The sequence below is a fragment of the Eulemur rufifrons genome, chromosome 8, assembly GCF_041146395.1.
Source record: "Eulemur rufifrons isolate Redbay chromosome 8, OSU_ERuf_1, whole genome shotgun sequence".
Classification (NCBI taxonomy): domain Eukaryota; kingdom Metazoa; phylum Chordata; class Mammalia; order Primates; family Lemuridae; genus Eulemur; species Eulemur rufifrons.
This window is the reverse complement of record NC_090990.1, coordinates 75,273,465-75,285,688: the sequence shown is the minus strand read 5'-3', so window position 1 is coordinate 75,285,688 and position 12,224 is coordinate 75,273,465. Positions and strand designations below refer to the sequence as shown.

Sequence of the window (12,224 nt, the reverse complement as noted above, 5' to 3'; positions counted from 1 at the left end):
GCCACCAATTTATAAAATAGTGATTTTGTTGTATGTTCTATAGAGAAAATAAAAAGAATTCACTTTTCATTCAGCTTGGTTTAGAAAAGTCTGTTTCAGGCCTGGTGCAGGGGCTCCCCCCTGTAATCCTAGCACACTGGGAGACAGGGGGGAGGACTGCTTGAGGTCAGGAGTCCCAGACCAGCCTGACCAAGAGCGAGAACCCGTCTCTACTAAAAATAGAAAAATTAGCTGGGCATGGTGGTGCACAGTTGTAGTCCCAGCTACTCAGGAGGCTGAGGCAGGAGGATCTCTTGAGTTTGAGGTTGCAGTGAGCTATGATGACACCACTGCACTCTAGCCCAGGTGACAGAGTGAGACCAGTGTCTCAAAAAAAAAAAAAAAGAAAGAAAGAGAAAAAAAAGAAAAGTTTGCTTCAGTTTTTAACTCTTGTAAGTTTTTCGGATTGTTATCTCATTTGGGAAAACCTTAATCAAGTTTCTTTCATATAAGATTTCCTGGGAAACGACTATTGTCTGAATTGACAACACTTATTAACCAGTGCATGTGGTGCATTAGGGATTTTGTGTTATCCTTGCCAGGGACAGCACTGTGTGTCAAATGAGCAAATCTTTTTCCAGCGTGTTCACATGATTCACTCTTCTTTTAATTAGGTTATCAAATAATCCAACAGCCTATTCAATTATTTCTATTCAAAATTTATCTCTTCCACTTAATGAATTACTGTGTTTTGGTATAATCTAATTTTTTGGTTACAACTCACTTCTTGATGGCAGAAAATTTTCTATTAAGTTCACCACTTTATCACTTTTGTTTCCTATTCCATTATTTTTATTTGGATTTTCTTTCGGTTATTTAATAAGTTTAAAAATTACAAAATGGAGCCCCCATACAAATGTCTGTATCAGGGATCCGTTATTTCTCTCATTTTATTAAGATGACCCAAAATGTCTTTTCAAATTGCAGTTAAAATAGCATAATCTCAACTTTACTTTCCTCTGCCTCACTGTAAAAAAGGCAACTCTAACCCCATCTAGCATGAGGGAAAATATGACGGAGGGGAATGTGGAGTAACTGATTACAGCTGAAATAGCTTACTTTGGTAAATTTTACCAAAGCCATACAAAACCATGACTGTTGGAACACATTGCAAGGACCGTTGAAAGTGAGGCTTAAACTTCATTAGCGGCATAGTAATTACACCTGAGAGACTCTTCCGGACAGAGACCATCGTTAATAAAAAGTGTGCAGGCTTCCATGGTTTGAGGCCCCACCTGGCAACTCTCATCTTCTGTGAGAACCAGGAAGCCATCAAGAAACAACGTTTCATGTTCTACCAACATCACAGGTATTTTTTTCCTCTGTATGGGTAAAAGCTACTTCTCAACTAAATAAACCAAAAGCACAGACTACATACACTTTGTATAATTCCAAAAGTAGTCTAAAAAGAAATAGAAAAATGAACATATCACATACCAGAAATGAGGTAGCCTGAAGCAATAGCAATATTCACGTTCACAAGTGACGGATCACCCCTAAAAATATTTTTTTAAAAAAAGTTCTTTTTAAGCACATTGGTTATAGATAACAGCTACTTATTTTTTCTATTGAGATTTACATATAATGAAAATGCTTTCTACAGATTCTCTAACGGTAAGCTGCAGTTCTCAAATAAAATCGTAAAACTTACAGTAACAATTTGGCCTAACTGTGACACATCCTGTGGTACTGGTACTAGCAGAAAGACGCTGTCCCCAGGATAACCTGAACCCACAGCCCCCAGTGAAATTTAGTGGCCTTCCTGTCCAAGGTCAATTGTTTTAATCAAGAGATCTTCTGTAGCCCATATCTTCCATGAAGTTTACTTTAGACTCAAGGCAGTTTCCAAAATTTCTTTGAGGATAAATCAACTCTTGGAATTGGAACTAGGCTGGAATCCTCTAAAGCAGCAGTCCCCAGCCTTTTTGGAACCAGGGACCGGTTTCATGGAAGACAGTTTTTCCACGGATGGTGGGGGTAGGGAGGAGGTAACAGTCCATGGACCAAGGGTTGGGGACTGCAATTCTAAAGCACTTAAAGCCAATCCATATTGAGATTCTCAGTAGTAGGAACAGATGTCCTGAGAGTGGCTAAGAGTACTCAGTATATTTTCAGAACGTAAGTTTTTAGAACTATTCCCAGAGTCCCCAAATCCAGAGGCACAGCATAGGGTCTGTTTTGTTTTGAATTGGGAAATCATCATCCATGCCACCAGTGGCATTTACAATGGACTCAGTGGGTACCTTAGGGCCCACTACAGCCGACATTCCAATGTATTAAGTTACCTTAGGAATGGCTCACTATCAATTCCGGATCCTATTCTAAACTTATCAATGCACAAAGTATTGTGTTAGCTATGATAAGACATTTAACTGCATGAATAATCATAATTCTTATACATATTAGCTAGAAGTTTTACTAAAACAATTTCACCAAAAGATAACAATTTATAAATGTGTTCTCATATAATTTGTTTGCAAAAGGATTCAACTGAAATTCCAGATGCTGATGCTTTTGATTCCTTGAATCAGGGACTCAAATAACCTCAAAAAATCTCCTAGCTCACTTCTGATTTTGAGGCAATATAGTATTATCATCATCACTCTACTGAGGACTAGAGGGATTTGCCTATTATCACACAATCAGGAAATAATCAGAACAGTACAGTTTGACCCTGCTGTTTTGATCCCTACACGTATACTTTTGTATGATCCTATACTTTTGCCCTACAATGCTCTTTGCTCCAAGAAATACAAATTATCAGTCCTTTATCTGATGTATAATGTGAACCACTAATGAAATTAACACAAAATAAAACCAACAGCTAAACTACAAATGGAAAGATTTAGCAAAAATCATGTCTTCTTTACAAATTTTTATCTGCAAATATGACCCAGGAAAATAGACCTAGAATAAATAATGGCATTAAAAATACAAAAATGTCAAAAGTTATATTAAAGTTTGATAAGGCAAAAATTGACCAATGAATCAAATCTGTTATAAAATTTACTTCCCAAAAGAACTGGTTCTGCTGACAATCATGTTAGTAAAATAAAAACTAAAATTATAATAAAGCTAGAAATTGTGTAGGTAGACTATATAAAAATCTGGTCAAGGAATTAAGTTCATTAAATTGATTTCCTTTGTAAAATATCTTCCCAGTGAAAATTTATCAATATTGTTATAATACATGTGGGAATAATTTCATATTTATGAATAAAACCCAACACCCTGCAGTCAAATGGTGCTGGTTGAAAGACATGGTTAAATTGCCCTGCATCCTCCAGAGCCCACAATGACCACAATTCAATGCAGTGCTTTCTGAAAATATACCTCCTCTCTCAAACTAAGTTGCACTAAGCCTTCTCATATAATGCCAGGAAATACAGTTTGCAAAATTTCTGCCACTGGAATGACATTTAAATTTTTCAAAAAGAACCATCTTATAAATTATTCTATTATTGCTGAATATAATTATTATTAGTGCTTCAAATCTTCTCAGGTACTAAATGTCTCTCACATGGCCATCTATAATTCTCATTTTATCTCTTTGATATCAAACTATGGGTCAAACAGAAATTTGAAGTCAAAGTCTTAAGTAGATATTACCCAACTTGACCATCCTATCTTAATAATGACTTATTTTTGCTCAGCATAGTGGTTACAGTAACTTGGTTTTACTCACTAACACAATAAAAATGTTTACATCATCATCATAATCTCCTTGTTTTGAATAACAACTGCAATACTAAGGCAAAATGACCCTCTTTTGCATTCAGATCTAAATAAATCATTTTAATGCACTTTGCTAAAATAAGTCTGAACACAAGCATTTTAATAAAGCAGATACCATCAATACGGTTTATGTTTTAAAGTAAAGTAAGTGATGTTCTTATTAATAATTAATATTAAAATATAAATCAAATTGGCTATCTTGGAAAGAAATGGCTTACCAGAGTGGATCAGCTATAGTAGCCTCATCAAATAAGAAAATGTACAAGCCAAAAATCCCAACCAACAAAGAATGGCATGTAGATACTACCCTGAAATGAAACAAAACACACACAAAGATTTTAGATTCTTTGCAATAAACTTAACTCATTCTGGCAAGACATTTCACATTCTGAACAAATTACATCTTGGAGCATTTAAATATAGGAATGGAGTACATCAGTGAGTGTAATACAAAATTGTCATTTAGAAATCCAAGGGTTACAACTTTACTTTGAAATGAGTATAAAGGAAGATGCCAAGGTCTACAATTTCCTGCTAGAAAATTGGTGAATCACTTCTTGGTTAAAAGTTCTAAGACAGGCTGGGTGGGGTAGCTCACACCTGTAATCCTAGTACTCTGGGAGGTCGAGGCAGGAGGATAGCTTGAGCTCCGGAGTTTGAGACCAGCCTGAGCAAAAGTGAGACCCTGTCTCTACTAAAAATAGAAAAAATTAGCTGGGCGTGGTGGCGCATGCCTGTAGTCCCAGCTACTCAGGAGGCTGAGGCAGGAGGATCACTTGAGCCCAGGAGTTTGAGGTTGCTGTCAGCTATGATGACACCACTGCACTCTAGCCCAGGCAACAGAGTGAGACTGTTTCCAAAAAAAAAAAAAAAACAGTTCCAATACAGAAGCAAACATGATGACATAGTCGCCAGAGTGCTGTGCAGAAAGATGGCAATTGGTAAGACTACTACTCTGTACCCTGCTCCAAGCTCCCTCCCCAGCAGCATCATTACACAATGAGTTTCCTGCTTCAATCAGCACGGGAATAACTTCGAAATCTACTGGCCTTAACCAACTCGATATCCTGAAAACGATTCAAATGGATCATGATATGAAGATTTATTATCTTGGAGATTTTGGTTTTAAATGTACATTCCCATGCATTACTGCACTTGATTCTTGTAAAAAATCTGTGAGAAAGCAAGGGCAGCCATTATTAGTCTCTCTATCATTATTATGACAGCACTTCTAAATAGAAAAATTGAGGATCATGAATTTATACAGAAAATCCATTTTTAAAATAAACAACCAAGTGAGAGCAAAATGTTCAAGATCCAGATCAACTTTTCTTTTATTAAAGGAATAAGGTTGGTCCGGGTGCGGTGGCTCACGCCTGTAATCCTAGCACTCTGGGAGGCCGAGGCGGGTGGATCGCTCCAGGTCAGGAGTTTGAGACCAGCCTGAGCAAGAGCGAGACCCCGTCTCTACTGAAAATAGAAAGAAATTAGCTGGCCAACTAAAATATAGATAGAAAAAATTAGCCGGCATGGTGGCGCATGCCTGTAGTCCCAGCTACTCGGGAGGCTGAGGCAGTAGGATCACTTAAGCCCAGGAGTTTGAGGTTGCTGTGAGCTAGGCTGACGCCACGGCACTCACTCTAGCCAGGGCAACAAAGCGACACTCTGTCTCAGAAAAAAAAAAAAAGGAATAAGGTTTCAATGAAAAAACATCAGTTTCTACAAACATATCCTAATAATTTAATAACTCAACCAATACTCAAGCTCTATGATATGCTATTTAAAGAACTGGAAACAGGATACTTTGTATTTATCCACACAATGAAGTTTTTTACCCAACAATTTCAGTTTTCTCACATCTATATTAAGAAATTTATGAGTAATGAAGCTTCTTTTCTCTTCTTTAGAATAAAGGATGAAAGGAATAGTAAAGTTTTCTCTCTAGAAATTACAGGTATGCAATAAATTTCTCCAATAAGACATCAGATCTTTAAAAGTAAAATGTATCAACTAATATTAAGCTTGATATGAGAAAATTTCATTGTTACTTGAAAAGTCAATATACTTGATCTAATAGATAATGTTTCTAAATAGATATAACATGCTAAATCAGGTCATAATTTAAAGGCACAAAGATTCTCACTAAATTAAAGGCACTGACAAAGAATCCTTTGTATTTAATAACACCAAAGCATCATTTGAAGTGCAAATAATTAATCCAATTAACCTGGTTTACAAGTCTGGAATTTTTATACCAAGCACACCTGTATTCTATTTGAGCATAGCAGGACAAAAATATAAATTCCTTGATATCAAATAAGACAATCCATCTAACTAACCCTACAGCCCATTCTCTGTTGCTATTCAAAAATTCCAGAAAAGAAAAAAATATAACCTCTCTTACTAACTTGTGTTACTGTTTAGTAACCAATAAGTCAAGAAGTTTCCTTTGGAGGAAAAAAAAAACTTTTTATTCCTGACACTCAGGCCCCTCAAATTCTCTTCTCTGTTGAGATATTATATGGTAAATGGAAAGCATTATGAGCCCTCAGCTGATGAAAATGGCACATAATTCATTTAAAAATAGTTAAATGTTCTTTGGTTCAGTCAAATAGCTCCCACTATAATGAACAGGAAAAGTAAACACCCTGTACTCACATACTATTCTGCATTAAAAGCCTATACTGTCTGAAACTTATTAGTAAAAATTTCATACTTTATTCTTTAAAATCAGATTCCTGGCAAAGCAAAATTTAGATGCCTTAATAACTAAAAAGAAACACCAAGATGCTACTCAAGATAAAATTTTTCAATTTTTTTCAAAAAGGGTTAAAAAGAAATGTTTGTGCTTATAAAGCACTTGAAGAAAATAATTAATGACCATTTTAGAATAGCAATGTAAAGTTAGTGATTTAATCAATCACAAGCAGTGTGAGTGTTGTCAACAGAAATTACATAGCTCAAGCAGAAGAGTTAAATTTTGGAAAATACAGTAAAAAATAGTAGTATTTCAACACAATAGGATTTTCAATGCAATAGGTAAGCAACTGGATATAAGCAACTAAGAAAAATTTTTTAATTATAAGACATAAATATTATCTGTAAATATGTATGTTTTCAGAAAAAGTTACAATTAAGTACAACCATTTCTCACTTATAATTAAACTGCTCTCCCTTAAGTGGGCATTTGCCAGTAATTTTTTTCCTCCTGTCCTTTTTCTGCTAGATGGCTTATACCACCCATTTTTCAAATACTCTTTCCTGATTACTAGAAAGAATTATGTGTGTCGTATTGATCGTATGTTTTAAGAGACTGGAGGCTGAATTTTAAGACATTCTTAAATGTCTTAAATCTCTACTTTATTCAAAAAAATGGCCTGCTTTTTCCTTCTTTGCACTCTCCACCTCACAGCTTAAGTCCTGTGTAAACAAAGTGGGAAGCAGGAACAAATTTGAGAGAAAGAGAAAACACCATTTGAATACCTAAATGAATCTTATGTATAATCCCAGACTCCTTTTTCAGATAGGAACTCAGTTTCCCAAATGGTAATTTCCTGCATCACAGAATAGCAGCAATAAGACAGAATAATGCAAAATATTTTTCAATTTCATCATTTCATTTTTATCTTTGCTTCTAACTCTCTGAACCCTCCTTATTTCTTTGGTTTGCAGCTACTCAAGATTCAAATGCCTTTACCTAGCCTAACCATGGTGAAAAGGAAATGAAAATAGTTCAAAATTTAATCAGAGAACATATGTCCCCCACCCTTTTCTTTCCTACCATTCCATCTATCTTCATATGTTACGAAGGGCTTTTAAAAATAATGGTATCTCTGGTACACCACATTTGAATAATATTTTTATGCTAGTCTTAAGATAAAAAAGAATCATACCTCTTATTTTTTATAAAAAATATAAAATGTAAAGAAAGAATTCTTGCTTTTTGGGTGAAAAGAACTGTAGCATGTATGAACCAGTCATATCTGTGTAAAGTGCAAAAGAAAACAACTAACATCTTGTTAAATTCAGGCTAAATTATAAAAGTAGATGCCAGCAAAACAATTTGGCTCAGAGAAAGATAGGGGATTTCAGGTCAAATATGACCATTCTCAAATAAATACTTAGACACTGGCAGAAGTTCTTGGATTTTAAAAGAAAATTTCAATGAAAAATAATTACAGCAATTTTAGAGACTTACTGAATGCATTTTATGGTTAGCGTTAACTTCAGCTAAACAGCAACAACAAAAAATATGCCTGTGACTGCTTTGATTCACTGAGGTTTGCAAATGCACAGCAATACTTGGGCACATAAAATGCCTTAAAACAAGTGAAGCAGTCATCAGAGTCATTTTGTGTTTGAAATCTTGTGAGATTAATGAGTTGTACACAAAAAAATTTGCAACTAACTTTTTAAAACTCCAGATTTCCATATCCATAGATGTCTCATTCTTTTTTTCATTTTTGTTTTAAAAAAATCTAAAAAGGAATTTTTACTTTAGAATTATATAACAAGATGGCCGGGCGCGGTGGCTCACGCCTGTAATCCTAGCACTCTGGGAGGCCGAGGCGGGTGGATCGCTCAAGGTCAGGAGTTCGAGACCAGCCTGAGCAAGAGTGAGACCCCGTCTCTACTAAAAATAGAAAGAAATTATATGGACAACTAAAATATATATAGAAAAAATTAGCCGGGCATGGTAGCGCGTGCCTGTAGTCCCAGCTACTCGGGAGGCTGAGGCAGTAGGATCGCTTAAGCCTAGGAGTTTGAGGTTGCTGTGAGCTAGGCTGACGCCATGGCACTCACTCTAGCCAGGGCAACAAAGTGACACTCTGTCTCAAAAAAAAAAAAAAAAAAAAAAAAAAAGAATTATATAACAAGAATAAATGCTAGTAGGCTCTAAATTACAATGAAAAGTTTATTAAAAAGATACAGATGCACTGATTATACACTTTGTTCTCTGGTGTGCAACCCCTGGGTCTGGCTAAGCTTGCCAATACCACACAGTATATAAGCTATCCACAACTCCAACAAGTATTTTCTTCCGTTATCATTTCCAAAGAATATGTGTTTGTTACAATCATTTCAGAGAAAAACACAAAACAGTATTCTTCCACAGTCAGCTGGATTCTACTTAAACTTTACACTCTTCCCCAGAAAGGTAAATAAAGTTTTACTAACATCTTCCAACATAAGAATTCTTAAAATTTTCTTCTATGAGGCCGGGCGCGGTGGCTCACGCCTGTAATCCTAGCACTCTGGGAGGCCGAGGTGGGCGGATCGTTTGAGCTCAGGAGTTCGAGACCAGCCTGAGCAAGAGCGAGACCCCATCTCTACTAAAAATAGAAAGAAATTATATGGACAGCTAAAAATATATATAGAAAAAAATTAGCCGGGCATGGTGGTGCATGCCTGTAGTCCCAGCTACTCGGGAGGCTGAGACAGGAGGATTGCTTGAGCCCAGGAGTTTGAGGTTGCTGTGAGCTAGGCTGACGCCACGGCACTCACTCTAGCCTGGGCAACAGAGTGAGACTCTGTCTCAAAAAAAAAAAAAAAAAAAAAAAAATTTTCTTCTATGAGATCTATCCATTTGTTTTTCCTTTTATTCCTAAAGTCAAATAAAAATTTGGCCTTAGATTTTGTTAGATCCCAAACCAAAGACTTTTTTGAAGTGTTTTAAACAATTTTATTTCATGAGACTAGTTTTTAGTCAATTACATTTTCATATGCTTTACCTTGAGTTCCATTCAATCTTCTTTTCCAAGCTGAGACTATTAAACCCTGGAGATATTTTTGCTGAGAACCAGTAACTTACATAGTGGAACAGAAACTGAAAGGTGACAAAGCTGGTGCAAATAGTGCTGACGACCAGTTTCCTGTTGGTATCCATGTTTCTTCAACCTGTTGAGAGAAATGACAGCTGTAAATTGTTATCTCATGATAAGCCTATATTAAAATCTTTTTAATTTTAAAAAGCATGTAATTGTATTCTTACTAATTTTAAAAATTTAGCACAAATGTAAGAATACAAAGAAACTAAGAATGTTTGGCCTTTTGTGTGTTTCTTCACCTATTTGTTGTATATCTTATGTTTGCATTTAAAGTAAAAAGAGGCCGGGGGCATGGTGGCTCTCACCTGTAATCCTAGCACTCTAGGAGGCCGAGGCGGGAGGATCGCTCGAGGTCAAGAGTTTGAGACCAGCCTGAGCAAGAGCGAGACCCCCGTCTCTACTAAAAAATAGAAAGAAATTATTGGGACAACTAAAGATATATAGAAAAAATTAGCTGGGCATGCTGGCACATGCCTATAGTCCCAGCTACTTGGGAGGCTGAGGCAGGAGGATTGCTTGAGCCCAGGAGTTTGAGGCTGCTGTGAGCTAGGCTGACGCCACAGCACTCTAGCCAGGGCAAAAGAGCAAGACTCTGTCTCCAAAAAAAATAATAGTAAAGTAAAAAAAAATAAAGTAGAAAGAGAAAAACCTATTACCTTAAAGGTCAATATTATGAATTTCAGAAGACATTTTAACATGATATTCTAATTTATCCAAGTATTATAGTTTAACATTAAGAGGGAATTTCAAATACTAAAACTGAAAAGTATTCTTTTAATACTTTATTAAATTTAGAACAAATCACTGATTGCTTTATGCCTCAATTTCCTGATCTATAAAATGAGTTCTTTGGATAATTTCCTTTTTTTTTTTGAGACAGAGTCTCGTCCTGTTGCCCGGGCTAGAGTGCCGTGGCGTCAGCCTAGCTCACAGCAACCTCACACTGCTGGGCTCAAGCAATCCTCCTACCTCAGCCTCCCAAGTAGCTGGGACTACGGGCATGCGCCACCATGCCCAGCTAATTTTATATATATATATATATATATTTTTTTTTTTTTTTTTTTTGTCCAGCTAATTTCTTTCTATTTTTTTAGTAGAGATGGGGTCTCGCTCTTGCTCAGGCTGGTCTCGAACTTGTGAGCTCAAACGATCTGCCCACCTGGGCCTCCCAGAGAGCTAGGATTACAAGCGTGAGCCACCACGCCCGGCCCTTTGGATAATTTCTAAAAAACAATCAAGCCAAAGATCACAGTAGAATATTACCTGTGATAACAAAACAAAATTACATAATAAAAACTAATTGTTCAGCAGGACAAACATTTAAAACAAAATTTAAATCTCAAGAAGAATAACACAATCTTAGAAAAGAACCATACTACTGTCATTGCTTAAATTAGTATTTAACTTAAAAAAAAATTTCTGCAATCACACATATCCTTGGACCAAAGGCCTCCATGGCTTTTTATCTATTTAAACAACAAAAAAAAGATTATTATAAAAAAGTTTCAAATCTTAAGGATAGAGTTAGTATAAAGAATAGTAATATGTGTATGTACACACTCAAAGTATGTTTTCTATCTCATTGAATGGAACTTTTTTTGGCTCCTAAAAATCTCAGGAACATTTAGACCAAAAAAGGACACTAAAGCATTTGCTCTTATCTAGCAAATACAGCATTCCTATGGCTCCATCTCTGATAGAACTGATCCTCAAATGAAAAGGAAATGAATCAATACACATTTCCAACTGCCTAATATGAAGAAATAAAGTCATCTACTGAAGCCAATTCACCAGAGAAAACCCCAGTCATTGACTGCACTAACAATAACCCCACTTCATTCCCTTCCAGCCAGGATATCATAACAAGAATCAGTCTCTCACCAGGGCCCCTTCTCACAGAATCCGTATGTCTGTAATGAATTCTTTCCCCTTTTTTTGTTTTGGTATGTATGCTTGGTAAAAATATTACAATTCTTCTCTGTGGGACTCCATTGCCTTTATTGCTCATTTACTTTTTTAAATTCAACATGCGTTTACTGAGTATTAAAAATTTACTCTGTGTCCTTTTAGCCTAGGTTTAATATTAACCAAATAATACATAAAAGTTTTATACATAAATTAAGCATCATAATTATATGAGTGAGACAGAAAGGGGAAAATATTTTTCTAAGATTAAAGCAAATAGAGATCTGGAGGGCAGGTGGACAGATAATTGAAGAAAATGGAACCACGAATCACAAGAGAGTGGAAAGTCTAACCTTAAAGGTGAGGATGGTCTGCCCTGAAGGCTTTTGTATGCTCCCTGCTGGCCCTGGAGCACCAGAAGACCACGAACTGCTCAGTTACTTTTGTTAAAATTCGATGTATACAATAAGCATTTATTTCATGAATGTTCATTAAAAGTTATCATAAAGCATACTTGCATCATGCAACATTATCCATTTTATGATTGTTAATTTAACCAATATATTTGAAGCACTTAAACAATTCACCATTAAGAAATTTATCATTCCCCCCAAATCAAGTTTTTATTATGTCTTTTCATACTGGCTGAATACTTTATATTTTCAACAGAATTATTTTCAGTTAAGTCTTTGGGGTAAATGTTGAGAGTCTCCCTCT

The 12,224-nt window shown here is 35.8% G+C and overlaps 1 protein-coding gene across 3 annotated transcripts in view; it reads right to left on the bottom strand.

The window, feature by feature from the left end:
• The window catches only part of TLCD4 (TLC domain containing 4), a 103,540-nt gene that overhangs the window by 26,763 nt on the left and 64,553 nt on the right, over nt 1-12,224 (bottom strand). For all 3 annotated transcript variants that reach the window (XM_069478254.1, XM_069478253.1, XM_069478255.1), the window contains 3 exons: nt 9,507-9,672; nt 3,993-4,082; nt 1,477-1,535 (listed from right to left, as the gene is read on the bottom strand). In XM_069478254.1, coding sequence (XP_069334355.1) covers nt 1,477-1,535; nt 3,993-4,082; nt 9,507-9,661 — 304 coding nt within the window. In that variant the 5' untranslated portion in view covers nt 9,662-9,672. The remainder of the gene's footprint in view (nt 1-1,476; nt 1,536-3,992; nt 4,083-9,506; nt 9,673-12,224) is intronic.